This window comes from Eschrichtius robustus, chromosome 13, assembly GCF_028021215.1.
Source record: "Eschrichtius robustus isolate mEscRob2 chromosome 13, mEscRob2.pri, whole genome shotgun sequence".
NCBI lineage: Eukaryota > Metazoa > Chordata > Mammalia > Artiodactyla > Eschrichtiidae > Eschrichtius > Eschrichtius robustus.
Genome location: NC_090836.1, coordinates 95,399,276 through 95,427,264, shown reverse-complemented (window position 1 = coordinate 95,427,264; position 27,989 = coordinate 95,399,276). Strand labels below are relative to the sequence as shown.

The window sequence follows — 27,989 nt, the reverse complement described above, 5'->3', positions numbered from 1 at the left end:
CGCGGAGCAACTGGGCCCGTGAGCCACAACTACTGAGCCTGCGCGTCTGGAGCCTGTGCTCTGCAACAAGAGAGGCCGCGATAGTGAGAGGCCCACGCACCGCGATGAAGAGTGGCTCCCGCTTGCCGCAACTAGAGAAAGCCCTCGCACAGAAACGAAGACCCAACACAGCCATAAATAAAATAAATAAATAAATAAAATTAATTAAAATTAAAAAAAAAAAAAAACTAGTGGGTTAAGACAACGATTCCTCCAGAGATTCCTTCTAATATGTAAATACGCCCAGTAGGTTTGGCCCATATTTCTACAATTCTTGCTCTGCACCAGGCACTGGGGTCTGACACCTGCAAAAGAGACACAGCCCTTACTGGCAGGGTTTGCATGCAGCAGGTGAAAGTGAAACAGAGCAGGACCCTATGGTCATTGCCCCCCATGTCCTCCGCCTGCCTTTTGTCTGTGGAAAAACTTTAGCTAAAAAATAAGTTTAATCAGAGAAGTGAGAAAATGCAGAAACAAAGGAAAACAGTCAAAGGAGACCAAATAATAGTAGTTGAGTCATTAAGCAAAGTCAAGGACCTTCAGTTTCTTCTCAAGGGCTATAGATAATATTCTGAGCCATATCCTGTGAGCTGTCTTATAGATACTGAAACTCCCGCCAGATGGAAGAAGTTAACTACATGATGACCAGACTGTAGTCATGACACAAGCTGCCATAATTCCGAGAATTGGCCTCAAAGAAATGGGAATAAACTGACCCTGGAACTGAAGATTAACTGTACTTAAAACAATCAAAATGACTGTCAGAGCTGACTGTGCTGTTCTGCAGGTAGCCCCCTCCCTCCACCTATAAAAGCTCTTGCCCACTGGTTGTCAGAGGGTGGGTGCGGGGGCGTCGGCCTTTGGACAGGAGTCCGCCTTCCCCCTTCCCCCCAGCCCCTGGTTGATGGCATCTGAAATAAAGCAGACTATCCTTTCCACAAACTTTGCCTCTTTATTGGCTTTTGAGCTGCGAGCAGCTGGACCCCCCTTTCAGTTACAAAAGAGATGTGCTGCAATCCCCACAACCATGGAGTCTTGCTCTGTGCTTGCTCATCTAGTCACTGAATCCTCACCACAAAAGCCCAGGACGAAGGATCTACTGTTCTCATTCCACTCGTCAGAAAGGTGTGGCGAGCTGCCCAAGGTCACCCAGGCACAGAGTGGCTGAGCTGGGATTTGAACCTCAGGAGTATGGCCTTAGAGCCCATGACTTAATCACCCTGCTACAGTGTCAGTAACTACAGACAATGGTCACCACTGTAATGGAATGTACAGGACACATGGAGCAAGTGATGTTTGAACTGAGAAAAACACAGTAGGAGTAAACTAGGTTAGGAGGGGACAGCAGGGGCAAAGGTCCTGGGGCAAGAGAAGCGGGTCAAGTTTGAGGATGGAGAAAGCCAGCCTTCCCAGGGCACAGAAAGTGAGATGAAGCTGGAGATAGGCAGTGGCCTGCTCCCCAGGCTTGGCAGCTCTTTGGGGGAAGCAGACTTTACCCCCCAGGGCAGTAGGAAGCCTTTGAGGAGGTTGCAGTGGCAATACGACAAGATTTAGAAAACCACTTTCTGCAATTGAAGAGGACACTGCGATTTAAAAAAAAAGAGAACAAGGGGCCCTGTGGGTACTGACACAGAACCTCTCTGAAGTATATGGTTAGATGGAAAAAAGCAAGGTGCAGAAGAGTGTGTGGCAGCTTCTATTTGTGGGGCAAAGGAGAAGAGAAAGGTTAAGAAAGAACATTCATGCATATTTGCTGCAATGTACATAAAATCTCTCTGAAAGGATGTACGAGGAACTGTTAAGAGTCATAGCCCCTGGGGATGGTGACTGCAGGCCTATGGTCAAGGGTGGGAGGAAATGTTTTCTGTGTACTCTTTTCCATCTTTTAAATTTTAAAGCTAGGGAAGAGACTGTCTGTTTAAAATTTAAAAATTTTAAATATGACCCTGGCTGCTGGGTAGAAAATGCAATGGAGCAGGTCAAGAGTGGACTCAGGGAAATTATGAGAATGAGACTCTGGACTGCTGAGTTTCTATGGTGGGGGCAGGATGGGGAACAAGGTAAGATGGCGCCTGAGCATAGGGTGCAGCTGCTTGGGGTGATTTCTGGGAAGGGCATTGTGTCACTCAGATAAGGGGCAGGATGGGGTGCGGTGAGCAGAGGGGGAAAGGAACATAGAACAACAAGAACCAGTTTAACTTTGTCCCTAGCACAATTTGGCCTAGGTTCAGACTGAGCCATCTGGAAATGGACAGACATGCTAAATGTAGAATGTTCTCCAAAAGCAACTCTTGGCTCCCACAGATAAACTACCATGGGCTGCTAAAGGACACCTCGGGTGGCCCCGGAGGGATGATTTGCTCAACTTGAAATACCTGCAGCAGCGAAGTAAATCAAAACAGCGAGGCAGCCCCTGGTGCCCTCCTGCAGCAGCGGGCATTTTCCCGGCTGCTGCTGCCCCCTGCTGACAGAATTGGGATATCGCAGCCTCTGTGCAATTCCGAGGCCACAGCTCAGGGCTCCACTTTGCATTCTGGGCACACAGAAGGTGAGTCAGTCACATTTCCTCTGCCCTTTACCGAGATGGGCATCGCCGGGTACTGCATCAGCGGAGACATAAACCACCAGGCCCACGTGAACAGTGGAAAACTGAACAGTAAAGGTCATTACCATGAGAAAGCAGTGTACCAGAAGGCAGCTGCGACACAGTGCATTATAGGAAATTGTAAAACAGACGCCACCGCTGCATTATAGATTCCCCCTAGGGGGATTCATCAGCATCCCAATGGCTGTTAATAAGAGCGGGTGTTTACTGAATCTCATGACTTGTCAGGTGCCGGTCTAGAACCCTTACTTGTCATGTGTTAACTCGGCTGATGCTCGTGGCACCCAGACGTGCAGCAATGAGGAAGCTGAGCTTAAGAGGCAAAGCAGGATTCCAATGCAGAGAGTCTGAGTCCCAATCCTTTCAGATTTCAATTTTAAAATCAATATTCCCTACCCATTGAGTTCATACATCAGTGGTCCTCATCCATGGTTAATTTTGCCCCCCCCCCAGGGGACATTTGGCAATACCTGGAGGCATTTTGGGGTGTCACAACGAGGGACATGATTCTGGCATCTAATGGGTAGAGGCCAGAGATGTTGACAAACATCCTATAATGCACAGGACAGCCCCTACAACCAAGAATTAGCCAATCCAAAATGTCAATAGTACCAAGATGAAGAAACCCTGATCGAAATATATAAAATTCCTACAAATCTACTAGCCCTCTCTTTTGCACTGCCCTCTCACATGAGGGCATTAGAGCAAGTCTGCTTTAATGTATGAAAGGTATTCTTCCTGAGGATTCATGCCGGATAACTCTCAAGAGGCCTTTCCCCACTAATTTCTCCTAAAGCCTCTATGTCCCCAGTGGGATTGCTTTGCATCCAACAGTCCTGCGAATACACTCTACAAGCTTGGGACTCTGAGGAGCAGCCCAGGCATAGCAGAAACCTCTGGAACCACGGCAGAGGGACTTGCACCCTGAAGTGGGCACGATCGGCCAGGGCACCGTGCGTGGAATACTGCAGGTGTCCCTGGCACCGAGCCGCAGCTCAGATGCACGCTGCTTCTCAGGGCTGTCAGGAAGCATTCAACCCCAGGATGACTGAACATTCCCTGGGAACGACTTGTCAGGAGCTGCCTCTCCGCCTCCTTCTCACCCAAAGCCCTCGCTTCCCAATCAGCCCAAACAGCCTAGTCCTTGGCTTTGGGAAGCAGCGCTGTTAACCCCTCCTCCTCCACGGAGCCCTCAGGTCTGGAAGTTCTGGAAGGTCTGGAGGTTCTACGGGTTGGGAGCTGGCTGTGCAATGCGGGGGAGGTGGGGGTGTGGAAGACCCAGGCATCAGGCTGCCCCCGTCCAAATGGCCATGGCACCCCTTCCAACAGTAAGCCTATTACCTGCACAAGAGTTGGTTCTAGAATCGGTGCTTGTTGAATGAATGAATGAATGACCAGAAGGGTAAACTCTATGAGATTCATTCATTCATTCAAAAATATTTCCTGAGCATCTCGCCATGCTGGGCACTGTCCCAGATGCTGGGAGGACAAAAGAGACCAAGTCCCTGTTCCCATGAAGCTTACCTTCTAGTGGAGGGAGACAGATACTAGATAAATAAACAAATTAATACGGAAACTAATACCAGGTAGTGGTGAATACTATGAAGAAAGTCAAGTAAGACGAGGAGTTGAGTCTGACAGATTGGGGGCGATTCTTTCAACTGGATGCTTCGGAGGGCCTCTCCAAGGAGATGACATTTGAACAAAGAGCTGAAGGTTGTGAGATAGTTGTGCAGTCATGGTGAGAACAGTAAGTGCAAAGGCCCTGAGGCAGGAAGGGTCTTGGGGAGTTTAAGAAATAGTAAAGCAACCAGAGAAAGTGGATAAAAGTGAGTCCTGGCAGGGACTTCCCTCGTGGTCCAGTGGTAAGGAATCACCTTCCATGCAGGGTACACGGGTTCAATCCCTCCTTGTCGGGGAACTAAGATACCACATGCCACGGGGCAGCCCGCGTGCCACAACTATTGAGCTGGTGAGCCTCAACTAGAGAGCCTGCGTGCCGCAAACTACAGAGCCCATGCGCTCTGGAGCCCGCGCACCACAACTAGAGAAGAGAAAATCCACACGACACAACTAGAGAGAAGCCCAAGTGCCGCAACTAGAGAGAAACCCGAGCGCCGCAACGAAGAGACCGCATTCCATAATGGAAGGATCCTGCATGCCTCAACAAAGACCCCGTGTGCAGCAACTAAGGCTCGACCCAGCCAAAAAAAAAAAAAAAAAAAGGAAAATAAATAAATAAAATAAATAAATATTTTTTTGTTAAAAAAGTGGGTCCTGGCATGACCTAAGAGCAGTGGTTCCCAAACATGAGCATGCATCTGAATCACCAGAAAGGCTTATAAAAACACAGATCGTGAGTTCCACCCCCAGAGTTCAGTTGGTCTGGGTGGGACCTGGGAATGTGCATTTCTAACAAGTTACTGTGTGGTCCAGGGACCACAGAATAGAATGTTTTTTCTTAATGCAACTAGTCATTTCCTACTCAACCCTGACCACAAGCAGTCATAGATCATCACTGCTTGATTACCTGCCTCCCCACTGGGTTGGATGCTCCCTGAGAACAGCCACGATGATGGTTCAGTCCCTGGTACTTAGTAAGTAGTACTCAAGAAAATCCTTGTTGAATGAATCCCTCAAAGAAGGTTCTAGGCCTTGCCTCACTTTCTTTTGCCATTCCGCTGTATATTTGGTTTCGAGCAAAGGCCTGGGTCAGACCCATCTCTTACGGTCTCCCATTCACACCTAAGACAAGAGAGTCACCTGCCATTCTCCAAATGCTCAACTCACTCCTACAACTCCATGCCTTTGCACGTGCTGTTCCACCTGCCCAGGAAGTCCCTTCCCCTGTCTCTGCCTCATAAATTCCTACCCACTTTTCAAGGCTCTCCTTCCAGAATATCTTTCCCAACTCCCTCCACCTAACCAGGGTTCGGGGTGCTCCTTGGGGTCTTGTATCGATCCTTGTCAGAGGATTTGTTCACACATTTGTCTGTCTTTCTTGACTAAATGTCACAAACAGGCAGCCCCAGAGTGAACCGGACAACAGAGGTATTCTACGCAGCTTCGGTGTTTTAAATTGAAGTTCGTTGCCAAAATTTGAGAGTCAGGGGAATTCACACAAAAAATCCAGATTCCTGGCTCCTCTAGAAAACGCAGGGTCCTGCAGCACTGGGCCGGTATTCCCACGTGTCCATGATCTGCCAGAGCTGCCTGGGTCTCTGTCACCTTCACTACGTGGCTCCAGCAACTAGCTCAGGACCTGGCCTAGGGTAGGCGCTCAAGGAAAGCTTATTAATGAAACAGGAAAGACTACATCAAGCAATGGAAAAAAAACATCGGTTCCAAGATCAGGAGACCTGCGGTTGGTTCTGATTCTAGCTGGCTTGTTGCACGAGCCTGGGCTCTCTGTGGGCCTCAGTTTCCTTACCTGTGAAATGAAAGGAATGACAATTTCTACTTCCCAGAGTCATTGCATCCAACAAGAGAGAGGATGTGAAGGGTTTAGTACATGCCTGGCATATCTAATGCTCAATCAGCAGGAGCTATTAGTGCAGTGAACTCAATAAATATTTACTCTCTAGGATGGGAAGAAGTGTGAGAGGATTAGAGGCAGGAGAGGTCCCTGTCAGGGGCAGGAGGTTGATAGTCTACCTGCGTTCAATTCCCAGTTCTGCCCTTCACTAGCCATGTGACCTTGGGCATTGGATTTCACCTCATTTGGGCCTCAGTCTCCCTGTTTATCAAACAGGGATGATGCAAGCCTCACAGGGGTTACTGTGACTATCAAATAAGCACATGAATATTAAATTAATGAATTCTTTAAAGCAATCAGAATGAGGCCAGCACTCAGTGTGTGCTCAGCAAACGCCAGCTCTGTTATAGCTGCTCAGGGAAGGGTGAGACTAGAATTTCTCAAGGGCCCTCACGACTCCCAAACTCTCTGATCACCTAAAACCCAGTGACAGTCATGCTGCTGTTGTTTCGTCATCAACGGTGTATAGAAGGCCCTTGGGATGGTGGAATGGGGTGGTAGAGTTCATCATATGGGGTTTACCACCTCTCTGGGAAGATCCAAAATGCTCTTACAATGGTGCTGACCAAAATCGCTCACAGGAGCAGCAAGGAAAGGGCCAGAGCAGATGTGGTGCCGAGGACAGCCCTAGGAGGGAGGTGCGATTATTACCACCCCTGCCCCTCGCAGATGAGGAAACTGAGGCTCCCAGATCTCAGCATCTGAGCCCCATGGAGCTGCCTCAGGAGGGTGACTCACTCAAGAGGTCCTTTAAGGGATTAACAGGACAGCATGGAGGCGAAGGCAGGAAGACCAGGCAGAGGCTTCATGACTCACCGAGGCCTGGGGTGTCTGAGACAGACTTGCCCGATGTCTCCAAAGAAGACAAGTAGGTAAGGGAAATGCAGGAGACAGGTCTTAACCACACCACCAGGAATGACTGCCAAGGAAAGAAAATTCCAGACAACTCGCAGTTTCACTCCCCATTCAAGGCTGAAACATTCACAGCGATTTACAGAGCGTGTGTGTGTTCATTGCCCTACACAAGGCCGGTAGCCAAATGAAAGGCATGTGATGGCGAATCCTGGGGGCAGGCGTCTTACCTGAGGGGCTGCTCTTCCCTTTCAGCACCAGCCATCCCAGGGGAACCAGCGGGAGTGAGAAGAGGGGTGCATGCATCTGGCCAACATATGACTGTGATGATAAACCCAATCTGTCCAGATAAATCTCTTCTCATTCATCCATTCGTCACCGTTGAGCACCAGCTATGTCCCAGGCACCTACAGAGGTTCTATCTTCTAAGCCTCAGGACAACCCCAGAAGGTGGGTTCCACTAGCCCCTTTTAAAAATGAGGAAACAGGCTCAGGAGTGAGGCGACTTGCCCAGGTCAGGAAGACAGCAGTGACTGCAGACTGGGGTTCCTGACCGCCAACAAGAGGGGCCTCCCCGGAAAGTCCACAGATATCTCCGGAGCCTCCCTCTGGGATGGGAAGTGTCCTGGAGGCTCGCTTTCATTCCGTATGTGGTATGTGATACATTGTCCATTTTACAAGAGGGGCTGGACTCAGAGCAAAGTACAGCCTCCAATTCCTGAGTCCAACGGCTCCTCCACATCCCTCACTTGTCCTTGTTCCACAGACATCACTTTTAACACTTTCATATTTTACATTTTAAAGCGCATAATATCCCTGGGCTTTAAAAATCAGATTCGCCTGCGAGATTGATGCACCTTATGGCCGCGCTCCCCGGAATCTGGGACTTGGGGGAGCGACAAGAACCTCGGCGAAGTCAAACCAGCTCAAAGCTCCGCCTGGGCAACGGCACCTTGTCCACGGGGCAGGCGCTGCTCCAGCCTCCCGCGCTCCCGACCGGCCCACTTCGTGGGCGAACCCACCTCCAGAAGGGCGGGAGGATACGGCGAGTCCCCATTCCTCCCGAAGATGGGCCAAGCCAGTCTCTGACCAATCAGAAAGCTTCTTTTATCACCGCTTCTGGATACACGATGTTGGAACTGCTTTTCCCTGAACTTTCAGGCTGTGCGGGGGCGGGAGGCGGAGATGATTGACATCTCCTACAACTATTAGTCAAGCGAGATAAGCTTGAAGAGCAGATACTACTACGAATTATCCGGCGAGGAAATGTTGTTAGCCACGCCCCCTCCTCCCACTGGTCTCCGTGAGCCTTCGGGGTGGGAGCTTTTGATGGCAGCCAATCGACGGTCAACGAGGAGGAGGACGACGATGAGGAGGCGGGGCAGGCGGGGTATGGTTTCCTGGAGAGCGCGTCTGTCTCCGTGCTTGCGGCCGGAGGGTTGCTGGGTCACTATTCCCGGACCGCACTGCCAGGGGCTGGGCCGAGTACGAGAGCCGCATCGCCTCGCTGGCACCTTCCAGGCTGCCTTCTGAGGCCTTGAACCTGGCCCCATCTGGCGCTCCTGTTCGCCCCGCTGCGACCCTAGCGCCCGATATCCTCCCCGCGGACCGTCCGGAGGGTCCAGGCCCCATTGTCCTTGTCCCCACCGCGGCCACAGGCCCCTTGAGCGCTAGCCCTCCCCACTCCCCTTCCCAGGCAGGGCCACCAACGCCTCCAGCAGCTGCTCTTCTCCTGTCTGGTCCGTGGAGGTGGTTGGTTACCATGGTGAAGCTGGCAGCCAAATGCATTCTGGCAGGTGAGTCTGAAAACTTGCGGGTGAATACAGTCTCCGGAGTGCAGAGACTTCATAAATTGTCGAGAGCTTTTGTTCACGTAAATTGTCTACCCTCTTTCCCTTTCTCTCTCGCAAAGGCGAGTTAATGCAATTACTGATAGAGTAAATTTCATTAGGCGTGGAAGAATTATCTTCCAGAGCACATTTGTAGCTCCAGGTGGTTTCCTTCACTCCCTGTGTCATACCTGAGACCACCGTCACCAATTAGAGCTGTACTCGGGAGGAGTAGACTCGTTAAAAAAATCAGGCTAAGCACACCATAAGTGCTTCAACTAAACCAGGTGCTGTACCCCAAAGTTAGGCATCAGTGACTTTGGTGGTCTTTACTTATGGGATTTTTTTCCTGACCCCAATCTTATGCAAACAGGGATAGGAGACAGTAATGTACGGTTGAGGTTGACCAGAGTTTGCAAAAAGCTATGTGTGTTGACTTTAAGACCCAAAGTTACAGTGCTGCCTCATGGTCAGGAGGACATAAATGTTGAATCCCCCAAAAGTGGGAATCTTTGTTTTGCTGACTGATACATCCCAAGCACCCAGAATATATATGTAGAACATAGTAAGTACTCAATAAATATTTGCAGAATGAATGCCTATGTGGCATGCACATTTGCGGTGTTCCTGCTCATTTAGAAAAACATTTGCCTGGATTATGGACCTGGGACCACAGAGCACAGATGTACTTTCCTGAGTCCTTACTGCTTGTCAGGCACGTGCATTTCATTTAATCCTGTCACAGTAGGTAGCACCCTGGGGTAAGTGCCGGATTGTTCTGACTTTACCGAGTCACTGAGGTGAAGTCTCTTGCCCAAGGTCACCCCCTAGCGAAGGAAGGTCATAGGCAAGATTTCAACCCCGAGATCGGCCTAAAATTCCTAACTTCCTACCTCCAAAATTCTTAACTTGTGTTACTGTTGAAACCTGTGACCTTTCCGGGTTTATCTGACCAGTTCAGGAAAGAAGCAGTGAGAAATTATGCAGAGGAAAAAGAGATCCCTTTTTTTGATTCCTCTCTTCCAGACCGAAGAGGATGGTATTTTTAATGACTTTTCCAATTTGGAAATAAAAGGGTCACACAGAAAGATGACTGACCATAGTCAATCAGATCATACTGAGCAAAAGAAATTAATGGTTCTCCAGAGCAGTCTCTAGTTTCCAGAGCACCAGTGGGGGCAGTATTGTGTCACAAAATTAATTCTGCTGTTCCTCAGATTGGCTGTGTCCTCTTGGACAAAGCACTTCTCTGAGCCTCAGTTTCCTCATGGATAAGGTGGGATCGTTTTTTTCTGAAGTTAGATTTTTTTTTTTCTAAATGGGCCTCTCTCTCTGACTGTTCTTTCTCCTATTTCTTTTTTAAATCAACTCCCATCACGAGGCTAACTTACTGAGCACCATCTATGTGTCAGCACTGTGCTAGACCCTCACCACGGGTCATCTTAACAACCCTATGTGGTCAGGATTACTGTCATTCTCCTCTACAGATGGAGCAGCTGAGACTCAGAGAGGTTAGGACACTTGCCCTGGGTCACACAGCTGGATTTGGCTGAGCTGGGATCTAGATTCAGGTGATCTGATTTCCAGGGCTTTGTCCTTAGCCCGACACTCTACCATCCTCAGGCCTCAGCTCGAGACTCCTTGCCCTTCTTTATACCCACACCCTTAGGTACTAGTTTCACCTGATTTCATCCACTGCCTGGGAAGTCATTCCTGAACTCCAACCTAGCCCTCAATCTGAAGCCGCCTTTTGAGGCCTCAAGGGTATCTATCTCCTCTTGGAAGTTTTCAGGGGCCAAAAGACCTCAGCAGAGTGAATCACTGCACACAGCCCTACCTCCACCACCCATCAAAACCTCGTTCTTCACCCCACCCTCACCACACAGGCCCCCTCACTGGCCAACTCTTTACAAACACCACATTTTTTAAAATATTTATTTATTTGGTTGTGCCAGGTCTTAGTGGCAGCAGGTGTGCTCCTTAGTTGCGGCCTGTGGGCTCCTTAGTTGCAGCACGTGTGCTCCTTAGTTGTGGATCACCGGCTCCTTAGTTGTGGCATGCGAATTCTTGGTTGCGGCATGCATGTGGCTTCTAGTTCCCTGACCAGGGATCAAACCCGGGCCCCCTGCATTGGGGGCACAAGTCTTAACCGCTGCACCACCAAGGAAGTCCCCCGACTGTTTAAAATGGAGTCAATCTGCCTTTTTTCTCTCACGTAACTAGTCACTGAGGGACCTGATAATTCAAGTGCTTATTCAGTCCACATATTTACTGAGCACCTACTATGTGTGAGTCACCACGCAAGGTGCACTGGGAGTACAAGGGTGAACCCTGCCAGCCCCCGCACTCAAGGAAGTGCTGAGTTGTGCATAATAGCTTATAATGCAAGAAACAGGAATCGAATGCCCTTTGATCCCAGAGAAATACCTCAAGGCACAGCTGCTAATTGTTCTGATTCAGATGAAGAGAAAACAACACTTAACATTTATCTATATTTTATGTGCTTGCAAATCACGTAAATGTTACTTAATATATATCAGGCACTGTACATGTTAACTCATTAAATCCTCATAACAATTCTATGAGATAGAAGCTGTTATCCCCATCTCGTAGATGTGGCAACTGAGGCCCAGAGACATTACTGACCCAAGGTCATACAGCTCGTAAGTGATGGAGCTGTAGTCTGTGCCCTGAGTACCATGCTGTACTTACTGCCTCTTGACATACATGGGGATGATAGACCTGACTCCCTGGAGGGCTGCTCTGACGTCAAGTCTCGTGCCACCGGCAGTGAGCTGCACTAGCCACGCAGGTAAAGACAAAGGAGCGAGAAACGACCTTCAGAGGCTGGGCAGGAAGGACATGTTTGAGCTTTGCCTGGCAGAGACTGAGCAGGATTAGGATTTGGATTAGGGTGACCTGAAAGGAGGTTATCTTCGAGGAATTTTCGGGGATCAAGAGAATAGGACTGTAGAGCCCAGATTTTGTGTAAGGGATAGTCAGAGACAGAGTTGGAAGGTGGGGAGGGGTGTACAGCGGAAAGAATCCTTTGACAGGCTCTGTGTGAGAGCGTCACCGGAGGAAAGCACTGTTTTATGAAGATCTGTCTGTTGATGCCAAGCTCAGGGTGCGTTAGAGCAGGGAGAAAAACAAAAAGGAGAGAGGGCCAGTTGGGAAGTGTTTTCAGTCCAGACCTAGTCAAGAAAACAGAAAATACATTAGGCATTTCAACAGAGAGAGTTTAGTATATGGAATTGGTTCAGCGTGTGTCAGAGAACTGAAAAAGCCAGAAGACAACATTGTGATGTCACAGAATTGGTGGGTGGAGGTCAGTGTTGTCAGAAGCTTGAAGAAGAACCTCCCCCAACCCTGAGCTGGGATCCAGACCTCTGAGGAGGGGGCACTGCCTGGCTGGGGTGGTACCCAGTGTGTGACGCCAGCACGTGCCACCCATCACTAGGACCCACTGCCCACTGGCCAGGAGCTCAGCCCCATGTTTAGGGTGAGAAACCGCCAAACCAATTCCAGACCATCCTGAGGGTCTGTGTCTTGAGACCACTCCTGGTACCAAGTGCTACATGAGGCAGGGTCCAGACAAAAAGCTGAAACTACACAGGTATCTCGACAGTGAGGATTTAGTGTGGGGTGTTCATTAAACAGGTACTGGAGGACTGGAAAGACAAAAGGGGACGGTAAGGCAGCACAGAGAGTAACTTCAGGAAGGAGCCTCCTCCCAGGGCTGCGGGACGAGAGGGAAGAGGGCAGGTTGTCAGAACCTCGAAGCGCAGATGGGTGCTGGGAGCTGAGCTGCAGACCTCTGAGAAGGGGACGCTGCCCACTGACGCTGGTGTCTCTGAGGGGGCATACTCAGGCTGGTCCAGAAGTGCAAAAACACAAAACAAAACACAGTTGGAGGCAGCGACTAACCTTTGATGCTGGGTGAAGGCCATCACTAGGATAACACTAAGAGAAACAGCAAGCAAAGGGGAAGGAGCAAGTCCCACCCCCCCGCCCGCCCCCAGCCCTCCCGTCTTGCTCTTGAATTCACACTGGCAGAGCCTGACGGGAAATCCCTGGCAAAAGAGAAACGTGTGCAGAGTCCCAGCTCCAGCATCACAAGGCAGAGCATGGATGGGTGGGTTTGGGGCTGAGACAGGAGCCCAGGTTGAAGTTTGAGGTAACTAGGGCAGTGTTGGTCATGACAACAAAGGAATTGCGGGCTGGAGACACAGAGGATGATGTAGGGAATGAAGAGGAGGCTGACTGGCCTTGGGAGGAAGGAGGAGGAGCCTTCAGAGGTGACCGTGGGTGAAGTCTGGGGACATCGAGAGTGGTGAAGAGAACAAGTAAGATAAATGGGCGGGACTGCTCAGGACCCAGCCTGGCTGTAGGCACTGAGATCGCGTGAAGGCCTGACATTCCAGTGGAAACACCACAGGGTGTTGGAAACACAAAGCTTCGGAGAGGGATCCTGGCGCGAGAAGTGACAGTCAAGGTAACGAGAGTAAGTGGGACCGAGTAGATGGGAACAGAGGACCAAGGACAGGCCCACAGGAGTGTCCACATTTGGGAGGCAGGCAGAGCGGCAGGAGGACCAGGCCGGTGTGGGGTCACCGGGGCCAGGGGGCTGCCGGGGGCGGGGTGCTGCTTCAAGCCGATTCATCCTTCAGAGACATTGAGGAGTGTGAGAACTGAGGAAAAACCACTGGACTTGGCAATTACGAGGTCACAGGTGACCTTGCATCGTGCCTTTGCAGATGGCACCCTCTCCATCAAGCAGTGCACCCACCCCCCGCCGTCACCCCTGGGCTCAGCCTCCTCCAGGGAAGTCCTCCCCGCTGATGAAACCCCTCATCAGCTTCTCTCCTCCCTGCACCCTCAGACGCCTTGATTCTCAGCTTGTGCTATTTGAATTTGCACTTGTCATTCTGTTGCCCTGCAAATGTGTTTATCAGTGGTCTCCCCTTCCTGGGCTCACTCGGATCCCTCCTCAGCCGACACAGGAGGTTTTCCAGAAGTGTGGGTGACTCTGACTGACAGTCGGAAGCAAGAGTTATGAAATTAACCAGAACAAATCTGTGGGGAATTTCACAAGCGGGAAGAGCCAATTTCCAACTGGATTCAGAAGCAAAATTGACATCGGGAGGGTGGATGCAGTCATTGCACCAGATGTGCCCTGTTTGCCCTGAGATGGGTGGGTACCCAGTGAAAGTCCAGCCCACGGTCGTCCCCCCCAGTGTCCCGGAAGGCTGCAGGGATGAGGAACTGCAGGGACAGTGTTAGAAATGGGTCAGAAGGGTCCCTGAGCTCTAGGAGAGGAGTGGGATCTGGCGGAGAGAGGGCGATGTTGGAATCCTAGGCAGGTTACCCAGCTTCTCTGAGCCTCAGTATCTTCATCTGTCAAATGAGGTTAATGATAGTCCCCGGCGGGGGGGTGGAGGCTGGGACCTGGGGTCTGGGAAGGAGCGAATGAGGTTGTATGAATGGGTCCATGACAGAGGCTCAACCCGTGTTGGTTCCCTTCTAAGAAGTGGTGGCAAATAGAAAAGCAAGACCTGACTAGCCCACTCAGACCTGGAGGAGTTAACGTGAAATGAAATGCCACGAGTAGGCAAATAATTGTCTCACAAGAGAAAATTATAGGTGAGAAGAGTCAAAACTGAAAAGTGAACAGAGCGGCAGGCTATCAAGGAGTCAAGTAAAGAGGCAAGTTGAAGCTGCCTGTAAAACGGGGTGAAGGTGAGACGATTACATCAAGGGATGCAAGTCAGAAGGATGCGAGCGTGGTGATTTTGCTGAGGATCAAGGGGGTGAGAAAGCAGCAGACAGGTGTTCTGCCAGGGTGCTGGGTGATGGAGGGAGAATCAGTGTGAGACTCTCAAGGTGGAAAAGGTCTTGCAGATGAACACAGTGTGGTATCAAAGGAAGCCACGCAGAGCCACCGGTGGGGACGTGGGGAGGGTGCAGGAGAATTAAGGATGGGCACGGAGAGCCTCCAGCACCCTTGGGGGCCCGGGAGGAACTCCAGAATAAATTGCCCCTGATCACCTTGTGAAAGGTCCAGGTCTCAGACTTGAAACTGTGACATAGATCTTTAGTTTCCAGGTACCAGTTTATGGGGCTTTCCACTAACAAAGGAAAGCCGAGGAGATGGAGCCGGTAGGTATGAGACGGGCTTAGAGGAAACAGTGGCTGTTGCCGATCGACTTACAGGAGAGGCCCTGGGAAGATGGGCCCGCAGTGGTCGCAGGTGGGTTACCAGGAGGTGGAGGTGGAAAATGTCACTTGGAAATGGGCTTCAGGATGGCAAATGTAGCCCCTGACTTTTTGTTTCTCATAAATGTAGAAACCCACCCAACTCTCACCCTCTCCCCCCGACCCCAGAAAAGTATGCAGGAGTCTCAGGATGGACGCTCTAAGCTCAAAGTGGTTCCATTAGAGAGCTGAACCTGTTAAGTCTGTACCTGGTCACACTTCCTTACCTTCAAACCTTCAAAGTAATTTCAAGTTTGAAAGGGACAGGTTTTCCCCATCGGGTGTGTTTCAGTGGAAGAGTGTCAGTTCTATTTCCAGTGCTCAGAAGCCCTCCTTCAGCTCTGTTACCTTCTGGGTGGGTTTCTGTAGATGGAAGGATTAGCCCGGAAGAAAAGAGACTGGCCGTCATGGGTTTGGAAGATGGGTCTCACGGACCCGCTGCCCTGCCAGCGACCCCAGAGCAAGTTCCCATGAGAATCAAGCACCTTTTCCCTGAGAACTCATTGAGGTTTTCGGTTTCTAGAACAGCGTTCTGTAGTGGGAGAGCCTCCAGTCAGCTTAGGATGAAAGCGGTGTTTTTCTTCTACTCTGACCTCACAGGAGACCCAACCGTGGGCAAGACCGCCCTGGCCCAGATCTTCCGCAGCGACGGAGCCCATTTCCAGAAGAACTACACCCTGGTGAGATGTGGGCGTGGCAGGCCTGGCGGAGGCTTAAAGACAAGTGATCAGATAACCCTGGGGCAGTGACTTTCCAAATGTCCTTAAGAAGCCCTAAGAGGCCTGACAGTATGGCCACAAGCCACGGGGCACGGGGCAGTGTGTGGAGCAGCCTGGCCGGTGGTCGGCTGGTCACCGTGTACAGCTCGCTCGTGGGCAGGGGGTTGGACGAGACTAGGGCCTCTCTGACTTCCACACCAGAAGTGAGTCCAGAGCACAGACACTTGAGCCGGGGACATGCATCCCCTTGGGACCCCACGTCCCCTTGGGACCCCTGACGTGCGTGTTCTCCCTTTTCCTCCACAGACAACAGGGGTGGATCTGGTGGTGAAGACGGTGCCAGTCCCTGACACAGGGGACAGTGTGGTGAGTGGTGCCCTCGCCCCAAGGGGACTCAGTGCTGCCCCAGCTGCGCCCGAGGGCTCCGTGGTCACTGTCATCCTCCCTGGGAGAGAGGCAGTGCTGTCACCGGGGGGGACAGCGATTTCCTCAGTTCTTGCCTTCTCAAGGGAAAGATTTCAGTCGAGAGACGTAGAATGGTTTTAAGTACTAAGAGTTTTCTTAAGCAGAGCAAGAGTACACTCCCAAGAAAGAATGAGAGTGGGCTGTCTGGAAACCAGAAGCAGCCCGCAGTGGGGTAGAGCTGGGCTTTTTAGAGTGGTGGTCCCTCCCTGTGTCCTGCGTCATTTGCCTGACAAGTTGATTGACAGCTTTAGGTTCTGTAACGTTTCCCCTAGTGCACAGGCGCTTGCGCACGAGCACCCAAACCGCAATGCTTATGTATTACAAATACGGCATAATGAACCCCAGGTTACCTTGAGACACCTTTTAGGTCTTGGCGCACCTGCATCGACCTGTGCTGGTGGGTTTATCCTGCTTGGTCCTGATAAGGCTGGTGATCCTTGACTAGAAGAGGGAGGGTCTCTGGGTGGGTTCTGATCACTAGTGTCCAGGTTGGGGAAGGAAAGATGACCCCGTCCAGGATGGGGCGAGACCCACTCATGTCTGACTAGCTACCTAAAAGTGCCAGGACTTAGCCTAGACTTGTCTGAGCATTCAGGAACAGGCTGGGGGGAACACGGGAAGCATTGTATAGAAGGGATGAGGAAGAGGAAGTGAGGAAGACAGGGCTCTGAGTCTTACCCTCAGAACTTACCGAGTATTGAGGTTCCTAACCTGGGTCCCTCTGTGGGAAGCCTCGACCCTTGAAATTGAATTGCAAGATGCTGGGTTTGCATGTGCTTTTCTGGAGAGAAGGCTTAAGAATTGCTAGATTCTTAAAGAGGTCCATGAGCAAAAACCAGTTTTAAGTACCCCGGATACAATGAGAAGGGATAAGATGAATGCACCAACAACCAATGTGCAAAGCAAAGGAGGTTGCTGACCTTCAGGCAGCGTGTGCCAGAGGCCAGAGGCAGCGGGAAGTTAACGGGGAAATTAGGGGAAACTTCCTGGAATGGCAGCATTGGGGAGGGGCTCTCACCTGGGCCGGTGAAGGTTCGGACACGGGCAGGAAGGGTCGCCCTGCGCCCTCTGCTAGAATCACACCTCAGCCATCCAGAACCGTGACAGACTGTCCTAATTTAAATGCCTTCCCCAGGCCTCCTCGGTGACCTCCTTTGAAAAGGATCGTTTTAAGATTTGAAAATCAATTTGGTTAACAAAGTGCAGAATGACCTTTTGGAAAACAGAGTACTTGTCAGCCTGTCTAGCATTCTGTTCTGCCAGGTGGGAAGTCAGCTTGTTCCTGGTATTTTTGCACTCGGGGTTAGGAGAGGTGAGATGCCGCCCAGAAAGGGCCAGTTGGGGTGGGAAACCATGGTACTTGAGCTCGTTCCCCCTCCCACCGTCTTCCTCGTGCCTTGGGCGAAAGACAAATGTGTGTGCACGTGCGCATGCGTGTGTCACCCTGAAGGTGCGCTGGGAGTCCTATCGGGGATTTGCAGCCAGGGGTTTCCCCATGTGTAGGCTTTCCTGGGACCTGTCTTTCTGATTCCAGGAACTCTTCATTCTTGACTCGGCCGGCAAGGAGCTGTTTTCTGAAATGCTGGATAAATTGGCAAGTAGCATTCAGTCTTTTTCCTAACTATCACCACCACCTCCCGCCAAAGGTTTGCCCCTTAACGATGCCCTCACAGAAATTTCACTTCACTGCAGCCGCCAGGAGAAGCTACCATGGCAACATCCTGTAAGGGGCATTCCTCCCAGCCTTGGGGTTTGTGACCCCTTGGCAGGTAGGAGCTCTTGCATGTGATTCGTGATTGCTTCCCCCCCAGCCCCGGAATGGCTGGCTCCCAATGCACCAGAGCTGAGCACCTCGGTCCTCGCAGCCCCCTACTCCGGGGCCTCCCTTCTCTGGAGCAACCCCCTCCTGGGGGTGTGCTTTCAGCCCTCCTCCACCTCCTGGGTCTGGAGCAAAGATTTCCTTCCCCGCTAGGGGGTGCCCTAGAGGCCCCACAGTGAGGCTCACCTTCCCAGCCCACCCCCTGGTCCCACCTAGGTGTGCTCTGGGACCCGCCCCTGCTGCCGCCCCAGGCTCATCCAGCCCGCCCAGCCTTCCTCTTAGGATCCAGCTTGCTGTACCTTCCAAGGTAACGGTTCCGCTAATGTGGGCCAGTGAGCTACTTAGAAGGTTTGAGATCTCCAGAGCCCTCCCCTGCCTTTCCAAGAACAGCTACATTTTAATAGAAACTGTTTGCTGCCACCCTTTTTTTTCCGCCTAAGAGAAATAGATCTAATGATGGTAATTTCACACAGGGCTGGCCTCACGCATCAGTTCTTGGTGTTTTCCCACGTGGCTCCCATGTACACTGTCCGACGCTGCCCAGCGGAGGAGATTATGTGTCTGGACAAGTCAGGGTCACACGCTGCCCGTGCCCGGTCCCCTCACTGGGGCCTGGAGGAAGGAGGTCTCTCCTGCATGTGCACAGGGGTGGTCAGTGTGACTCTAGCTAGAGCTCTTTAGTCTGTGGAGTGAAGGTGTGAAGGGATCATCAATTTAGTCCAAGCTCCTCCCAGCCTGGACACCTCCAGGAGGGCAGCCAGGGTTGCCTTAGGGGCAGGAGGGTGAGGCCTCCAGAGCCAATCCTGGGCTGACCTTCCAAGGACAGCTGGAGGGAAAAGGATTCTCCCTCACACCCTGGGAGGTGACAACACCCCAGAAATAAACCAGGCTCTAATTGTGCAGGATGGGGGTCCGCAGAGACCAGGGCATCGCCAAGAGTCACACGCACCAGGACTAGCCTCACACCCAAAGTAGGGCTGCCCCACGGCCCCGTGCCAGGCAGCAGGATGGCCCAGGACTCAGCAGCCCCTGAAGGTGCCAGCCCCCGAGAGCATAGCCCTGGTTCTTAATTGGGACAGCGAACCCTGTCCAGTTGCTGGTCTGGTTTGGATTAGGGCTGATACACTGCAGGAGAAGCAGAAAGTGCCCTTTGCCTTTTGAAAAGCCGGCCCTTATTAGGAAAATGTAAGCAAACCAGCTTCCAGTGAGTGGCTAATGAAAAAAGGATGCTCTTTCAGGCCTGCAAAGCAGAAAAGCATATCACCTTGCATAATAGTGGGCCCTCTACAAGAATGAGTAGAAGAATGAGTTAATGGAACCGGGGCAGGCAAAGCGTTTCTGGGTAGAGAAAAGCCTCAGCCCCACCCTGGTGTTTAAAGCCTGTGTGACCTGGGCAAGTCAGTTACCCTCTCTGAACTCAGTTTCTTCAGCTACACAGTAGGGATCTTCAGACCAGCCCTGCAACGTTGGGAGGTTTCACGATGATGCACAGAAAACGCCCAGCAGAGAGCCTGGCACGGATGCGAGCTCTCGCCCTCGCCGTCACCATCCCAGGCCTAGGCCTTCCCCGCCGCTTCACCCAGCCCTCCCGTTCATTCCTGTGGGTGAATCGTTTCCTTCTGTGGATGTGGCTCGGTTTTCTGATTCACATCCCCTTTAGAATTTTTCACTTCCCTCTGCCCACGTGTCCCTTCCCTTAGAAGGCCACATTTCCTCCCAGTCTAGAAGTCACTTTCGCTGTCAGTGACACGTCCCCATCCTGTCCCCTTTGCACAGTGGGAGAGTCCCAACCTCTTGTGTCTCGTCTACGACGTGACCAACGAGCAGTCCTTCACCAACTGCAGCAAGTGGCTGGAGAAGGCTCGGTCACAGATTCCAGGCGCCACCCTCCCAGGTACGAGCTGCAGGCATCCGGGGTTTCCAGCAGCACCTCTGACCTTCAAGTTCAGGAGCACAAGGTCACTGCAGAAATGGCTGTGGGTGCAGAAACAGGGTGCCCTGGTCTTTGAGTGTGATGGTCTGGACTGTACCCTGGCTCTGCCTCAGCAACCACGGAAACCTCAGGGAGTGGCCCCACCTCTGTGAGTCTGTAAAATGGGCCTGCTGACGCCCCCCCTGGCAGGGTTATGGGGTGACTCAAGATGATAAGGGGGAAGGTGCTGTGATAGGAATATGAGTTGTTATTTCCGGGAAGCTAACCCCAGGGAAGCAATCCTCATTTTCTCCTATATGTGGGGCACGAGTAAACATGCAAGGCCCGTTTTCACTTCTGAATGCTCTCAATCAGTTTATTTTTCATCCCTATGTGAGATCAACAAATTCTCCTCATTAGAGACCAGGGAAAGCGATCTCCAGAGACAGGCTCAAAAATTAGCCGCAGCGGATGCAGCTGGCAACAGAACCAAATTACCTCTGAATCCCTGACTCTGAGCGCAGCCCTCAGATTAGTGTTAATGACCGTTTTGAAAGTTTGCTCCATGTGCTAGGAATGATCGCAAATGCTCACATCAGCTTGGTCCTCGCCTTCACGGTTTGCAGCCTTAGGGAGAGGAGGCGGACAGGTACCCGGGAGGTCTAGCAGAGGGGCTGAGCGAAAGCTGCAGGTGCAAAGCGCCGGCCTCCCGCTCTGCTGCGGCCCTCGGGGGCCGGTGCAGGGTCTCCGGTCGTGCTCATCACCTCGGATCAGGGAGCCTCTCTCAGATGAGGTTTTACACACCTCAAAATTAGGCTGCTTGCTCTTTTATCTCTCCAGCTGTCCTCCCAGACGGCCACGGTTAAATGCGATGCTCCGATTGTTTCTCTTGAGTAGGTGCGCTGGTGGGGAACAAGACAGACCTGGCCAGCAGGCGAGTGGTGGAGTCGGCCCAGACCCGGACATGGGCACTGGGCCAAGGCCTGGAATGTTTTGAAACATCCGTGGTAAGTATTTCCGGCTGCACCGTAGCCAAGTCTGGAGCGGACCTCGGCTGGAAGCGGTTTTTCACATGACCTCACATGCATCGAGTTGTTAGTCCACCATATGCAGAGCCTAATTTGGAGCTGATGTTTACATCCTTAGCCCAAGACCTCTTCTCAGCATAGCAAGAGTCACTCGTGTGTTACAAACAAGCAGGCTGGCTGGCTGGCCAGCCCTGGGAAAAGCTGGATCTCAGTTAGTAAGAAACACAAAAGTGTATTGTGTTCAGTTACAGTGATACTTGATGTTGGCATGAGACATCATGGGTTACGGTGTTGTTGGCACATTATTTCACAGACTCTTAAAATCAGCCCCATGATCCAGGAGCTGGCCCCCACTCCCCACTTTGTGTTGGGATGAAGTGACCGGCCCGTGAGTCACGTTGACTCACGCAGGGTTGAGCGAGTCACGTTGACTCACGAAGGGTTGAGCCAGGACTAGGATCCCTGACTTCTGGTTCCCCTCCGTGCTCCCTGCCCCCACCTTGCCGCAGCCCCAGGGTGATGCCAGGCCACGGAGTGTCCTCTGGTCTATTCAGCAAGAGCCCTTGGGAAGGGGGGCGGTCAGAGGGATTTGTTCCTGGCCCCTTCAGTACCCGATAATCATGATTTGGGAATGTTCACAGTATTGTGGGAAGCTCCCTCCTACGTGGGGAGTTCTGATGTCCCAGCCTCCCTGCAGCCAGGGTGCAGGCACGTGACCCAGGCTGCACCAATCAGACACACTCGTGTGCTACTATGGAAGGGGGTCAAGTGAAGACACCCCCCTGCAGGAGCCGCCCAGAAACACCCACTTCAGAGCCAGCAGGGACCAAGGTGCCAGCTGCAGTGCCCCTTCCTGGGGCTGCTGGGGAGACTTGCCATATCTGGCACAGCCTGAAACATCCGTGGTGGTAACTTGGACTTCATTCCTGGCCTTGTGGCCTCTGACCCCGACTGATTCCTTGGTCCTCCCAGAGAGTCAGTGGGCTAGTTAATAAATAGCCCTGAGGTCGTTTTCTACTCAAACTCTCCTTAAGCTACAGGCACTCTTGTTGTTGCATCTATGAAATTTGACAAATGCTGCTATTCAGTTGCTGTATGGATGTGAATTTCTTAAACCCCCTCAAAGCGTCATGCTTCCTTAGGGAAAGTAGCGAGTGCGGGCAGGTGCTCTGACCTCCGATGGTGAGGGCTGTGTGCCGCTCGGTGTGTTACTTAACCTGTTGGTGCCTCAGGTTCCTCACCTATAAAGTGGGGATAGTAAAATATATCCCTCATTGAGTAATAAATATGAGAATTAAGTCAGCTGGTGAATATAAAAACACTTAGCACGAAGTCTAAGGCATAGTAAACGCTCAGTCAATGTTAGCTTTTTTAAATATAAATATTCCCTCTAGTAATCTCATTTATGCTATTATTACTGACTAAATCCTTGTATTCCTAGATTGTGCAGAGATAAATGTCAGTTTTGCCTCTGGTCCAATGATCACAAATGCTAAATTAGTGAAGTTCCGATTAGCAGGCTTTTACTATATAGAGGGTTGCCCATCTTTTATGCAGGATGCCTTTGAGCAAAGCAGTAAGCTGTACCACCCACAGCAAACAGTATCTTCCTATTCCCTCCTCCTCCATTCACATTTATGAAGTTCCCTCCTTACCCCAATATCCCACGTTCCCTGGAACTCTTGACGGAACTCAGAAATTAACACCCACTCCCAACACTTCCATCACCAAAGGCCACTGGGCTGCATGTTTAAACTCTGGTCAGGGGTTTGCCGCTACACGATTGAAACGGGAGGGTATAAATGATGTCTGACGAGGCTGCAGTTAAGCACTTGGTATTAACTGTGCAAGTTAACTAGTCCCCCCCCCCGAGTTGATGCCAACAAAAGCACCACCGGCAGCTCGGTTAAGAAAGCTGTAATTACAAAGGAGATATAACCAAATGCCATTTGAGACACAGCCAAGTCCTGACACCAAGCCCATCGCCTCCTCTCTTTCTAAATGCAGCCATAATTGTCCTGCAGACCTAAAGGAGATACCTGCATGGCGATTTGACTTTCTTTTGTCTTTATAATTCCATCCCCAGAACATACTCATTTTAAAACTGGAGGTTTTGTACCCTTTGACCACTTTCACCCGTTTCTCCTGCCCCCGTCCCCACCGCCCCTGGCAACCACCAGTCTACTCTCTGTTTCTGAGTTTGTTTTTTGTTAGATTCCACACATAAGTGAGAACATAGCAATATTTGTCTTTCTCGGCTGGCTTATTTCACTTAACATAATACACTCAAGGTTCATCCACGTTGTCACAAGTGGCAGGATTTCCATCTTTTTTATGGCTGAATAGTATTCGTGTGTGTGTGTGTGTGTGTATGTGTGTACCACATTGTCTTTATCCATTCATTCATCAGTGTACGCTTAGGTTGTTTCCATGTCTTGACTACTGTCATGACTATTCTCTTGGCAGTGAAGATGGGGATGCAGCTATCTCTCCAAGGAAGTGATTTGGTTTCCTTTGGTTACATACTCAGAAGTGGGATTGCTGGATCATATGGCAACTCTATTTTTAATTTTTGAGGAAACTCCATACTGTTTTCCATAGTGGCTGCACCAATTTTCATACCCACCAACAGTGCACGAGGGTTCCCTTTTCTCCACATCCTCACCAACACTTATCTCTTGTCTTTTTGATGATAGCCATCCTCACAGGTGTGAGGTGATATCTCATTGTGGTTGATTTGCATTTCCCTGATGGTTAATAATTATGAGTACCTTTTCATGTACTCGTTGGCCATTCGAATATCTTCTTTGTAAAAATATCTGTTATTCGTCCTTTGCCCATTTTTTAATCAGAGTGTTTGTGTTTTTGCTGTTGAGTTGCACAAATTCCTTGTATATTTTGGATATTAACCCCTTATCAGATGTGTGGTTTGCAAATATTTTCTCTCATTCTGCACGTTGCCTTTTCATTTTGTTGATGGTTTCCTTTGCTGTGCAGAAGCTTTCTGGTTGGTGTAGTCCCACTTACTGATTTATGCTTTTGTTGTCATATTCATAAAATTATTGCCAAAGCCACTGACAATGATCTTTTTCCCAATGTTTTCTTCTAGGAGTTTTTTTGGTTTCAGGTCTTAAGTTCAAGTCTTTAATCCGTTTTGAGTTAATTTCTGGCAGGTGTAAAATAGGGATCCAGTTTCATCCTTTTGCATGTGAATATCCAGTTTTCCCAGCACCATTTATTGAAGAGATTATCTTTTCTCCATTGAGTATTCCTGACTCCACTGTCAAATATTAGATGACCATATATGTGGGGCGATTATTTCTGGGCTCTCAATTCTGTTCCATTGGTCTTTGTGTCTGTTTTTATGCCAGGTCCGTATTGTTTTGATTATTATAGCTTTGTAATAGGGTTTGAAATCAGGAAATGTGATGCCTCCAACTTTGTTCTTTTTCAGTATTACTTTGGCTATTCGAGGTCTTTGTGGTTTCTCTTTGACTTTCTAACACCCCTCAATATTTGGCATTTTCACACCAAAAAATTTAAGAGCATTTCTTTAAACAGCAGTTAAAAGTTTAAAATGCATTGTTTATTACTGCAAGAAGTTGGACAGTATTAAATAGAAGCGAGTTCAGGAAAGATCCATAGGGATGGCTTCCCTTGCAGGAAGGTGAGGGGAAGGGAACTGATGTCTGTTGAGCACCTACTGTGTGCTAAGTGTCTTGCACACATTATCTATTTAGGCTTCCAACAGTCCTGCTGCTATCCGTCTCTTACTGATGACAAACAGACTCAGAAAGACTGTGTTGCTTTCCCTGGTTGCCCAGCTAACGAGCAGTGGAACCAGAACTAGAACACAGGCCGGCCTGTCCAGCTTGATAACCTTCTAGGAGGGGCTCTGGCCTCCCACAGAGCCTACTTTGGGAGTCTCAGGGGCAGAATTCTAGGCCAGATTAAGCAATAGTCTGAGCCTGCTCTGAAGATTCTTCACGCAAAGCCGACCTGCTCTACAGCTGTCAAACGATGTCAGCAAGATGATGATTCATCGTTTAACAAAAGGGTTCCTATCATTGGCAAACCCTCCTAATGCATTTGGAAAATGGTTCTGTTTACATCTGCTATTTCAGGAGCACTCCACGTGTATAAAGAGACTTGCCTCCATTGAATTCCCTACTTTTTATGTTGCGTTCTCCGAAGATCTGGCTTTCAAGAGCTTTCCGATTCAGTTAGAAATCCTTGTGCATGTGCTTTGCAGGCCTCATCCTCTTCCCATTCAATGCTTAACCATACTTGCAACCGACGTAACGTTTTGCTATTTGACTTTGGCGTAGCCTAGGACGTTATGCTCTGTACAGTCAAAAGTGTCTTGCAGATATAACTGAGTTATTCCTCTTATGTCCTGCTGAAGAGTGACAGCCTTCCGGTCCTTGGCAGTCATGAGTTTAGTATAGACGCTCGTCTGGGCCACCAGCTGTCCTCTCATTTCTCAGCACCCTTTCAGCACTGCCACCTCTGGTTCTGCTCTTGGTGACTTGTCTCCTCCACCTTGGGGACAGGAAGTCCGGTAACTTTCTGCAGGAACTGGTTTCGTTTTGCGAGCTTCTGTCACCCCAGCTGGCAGAGTGAAAAGGCTGCTCTTCTCAAATTTGGGGCATCTGAATTCTAGACTGGGCTCTGCGTAAACCAGCTGGGCCACTGCACCCCTGGGCCCCGGACTGCTGTCTATAAAACAAAGGCACTGAGCTTGATGACTTCGTTCCATCCTTTGGTTTGGAAATCCTTCCGTTTTGTTGGGGATATTTCATTCCCTCTTATCAAGGCTGCACTTTTGCCATCAGCTACGGATTGTTTGAAAACAGGTTCTTGTGCATTCATAGTTTGAGCTACTGTCTTGAAAGTAGTGGGTGCTTTCTTCTGCCAACTTATTTCTTTAAAAAAATTTAAACTACCCATGGATGCACACATAGAGAGTGAGACACGATAGCTAAGTGGAGAGGGTACCATTTTCTTTCTCCCAGAGCCTGTCAGGCTCACCCTATAGGGCTGGTTCTTCCTACCAGATGAAGAAAATCTAGGGCAAGTTCCAGAACTTTTCTGATCTCTCTCAGATAATAAAAAAATCCTTTGGGCACCTTTAGTCACAAAATTATTCATTATTTCACTTATTAAAAATGCCCAGTCCTGAGTGACTGTCAAAATTCGTAAAGTCAGCGCTGCCTCCTGAGCCTGCTGTGGGAAGGAAGCAGGGCCAGGCTGCTGCATCTGTGTTTCTGGACCTGTGCTTCCCCACCAGCTCACTTCTGTTGGGACCTGCTGTGGCCCCCCTGGACTTGCCAGGTGTCAGAGATGCCCTCCCTGCCCCCATCAGGGGCGCTCTCTCACCTGCGGCTTCCACCTCACAGGTGACACCTCCTCAGGCTAGGACACCTCCTCACCCTTCCTGCGACCTCAATTCCAGGCCGTCCATTCTTGTTGGGACCCATCACCCTCCTGGAGGCTGTCCCCGCGGAGTCCCTTTAAGACAGCTCCAGGCTGGGCTTCCGCTGGGCCCGTTGCTGGTCCAGGGAAGCGTTGCTGCAGCCCCAGTTTGACAGAGGCGGCATTGCAGGCCATCCCCAGTCTGCCCTCTCCTGCTTGGCCATCCAGACAGCCAACCCCAGCCTCACCTTGATGCTTCCCAGGCTTGGGTCCAGCACTGGCCTAAGTCCCCGGGCTGCAGGCTTCCTCTTGGGACCCTCCCACTGACCTCAGGATGAGGGAGAAGTGCCCGCATCCCGGGGGAAATGCCACAGCACTCCCCGACCTCCATCCTGTCTGGTCCTCCCTCCAGAGCGTGGAGGTCCTTGCCATCTGTTGTTTTGCTTTGACCTTTGGGGCCTCAGTCAAAACTAAGCGAGAAAGAGTCTCATTTTAACATCCTGTCACACACACAGTGCAAGTGGCTAAAAGTACAGGCTCTGCAGGAACAGGTCTAGGTTCAGACCCAGCTCCATCACGGGCAAGTGTGTGGCTTTCGGCACGTGACCTTAACCTCTCCACGTCTCAGTTTCCTTCTTGTAAAACGGGAGGAATGGTAGTAGCTGCCCTGAGTGGTGGGAGTGCTGGGAAGGAGAAGTTGGGGCAGAGGGCGGAGCCCCTGGCAGGAGGGAAGAGCGGGCGATGCCAGCTCTCTGTGACACTCCTAAAACCAACCAACTTCTTCAATTTGTCTCTCCAGAAGGAGATGGAAAACTACGAAGCCCCCTTCCACTACCTGGCCAAGCAGTTTCACCACCTGTACCGGGAGAAGCTGGAGGTTTTCCAGGCGCTGGTGTGAGGGGCTGCCTGGACCATTCCCCGCGATGGAACCTGGCGGCGGGCTCCGTCTTCTCGGAAGATAGGAGAAGATGGAGTTGCCTGGGCACTTCCAATCTATCGTGACAGCTTTAAATAAAATGAGGAGAAAAATGGAGAAGCAGCAGCTCATTCCGTTCTTGGTCGGGGCAGCCCTGGTGCCGTTTTACACTTTGGCTGCTGCTTCCAGAGCAGCCTCCAGTGGTGGGAGCTGTTGATTGTGACGGTGGGTGTCCTGCCCTCCCTGAAGGACCTCCCCACAAGAGCCCACCCCACAACTTGCCGTAGTTGAGGTGCTCAGCTTGGAATCTGCCACGTGGCCAGGGGGCTGATGGCCCTCTCCTTATTCTAGCACATTCAACTTTGCTGCCTGTCCCGCTGTCCAGCTTGCTCCTCAGCCAGAGCTCCCTGGTGATGCCAGAGCCCCCTGGTGATGACTGCTGTCCCTGGCAAAAGAGTGCCCTCTGCCGGCTGCCCTGGGTGCCTCTTCTTGATGAAGACGCAGCCCCTCCCAGCTGCCGGGAACCTTGAGCACCCAGGGAGCCAAGAACGAGGCCACTTTCCTTTAATGACCCTCCTTTCAGCAAGCCGGGAAGCAGTC

General features: G+C 50.8%; 1 protein-coding gene and 1 long non-coding RNA gene across 2 annotated transcripts in view; one reads left to right on the top strand and one right to left on the bottom strand.

The window, feature by feature from the left end:
- The window catches only part of LOC137775100 (uncharacterized), a 34,093-nt gene extending 25,999 nt beyond the window's left edge, over nt 1-8,094 (bottom strand). The window contains exon 1 of the long non-coding RNA XR_011075977.1: nt 7,262-8,094. This is a non-coding gene — a long non-coding RNA (uncharacterized lncRNA). The remainder of the gene's footprint in view (nt 1-7,261) is intronic.
- Nucleotides 8,095-8,617: 523 nt separating this feature from the next.
- Nucleotides 8,618-27,509, top strand: IFT27 (intraflagellar transport 27). Its single transcript, XM_068561182.1, has 7 exons — nt 8,618-8,827; nt 15,716-15,795; nt 16,141-16,200; nt 17,834-17,893; nt 19,895-20,012; nt 20,928-21,037; nt 27,273-27,509. The coding sequence occupies exons 1-7, from the start codon at nt 8,794-8,796 to the stop codon at nt 27,369-27,371; spliced, it is 561 nt and encodes a 186-aa protein (XP_068417283.1). The 5' UTR covers nt 8,618-8,793; the 3' UTR covers nt 27,372-27,509.
- The last annotated feature ends 480 nt before the right edge of the window (nt 27,510-27,989 follow it).

Coding starts and splice junctions, on each gene's coding strand:
- IFT27 (XM_068561182.1), top strand. CDS start 8,794: ATGGTGAAGCTGGCAGCCAAATGCATTCTGGCAG. Junction 17,894..19,894: donor CTGAAATGCTGGATAAATTG/GCAAGTAGCATT, acceptor CCCTTTGCACAG/TGGGAGAGTCCCAACCTCTT. Junction 20,013..20,927: donor TCCAGGCGCCACCCTCCCAG/GTACGAGCTGCA, acceptor TCTCTTGAGTAG/GTGCGCTGGTGGGGAACAAG.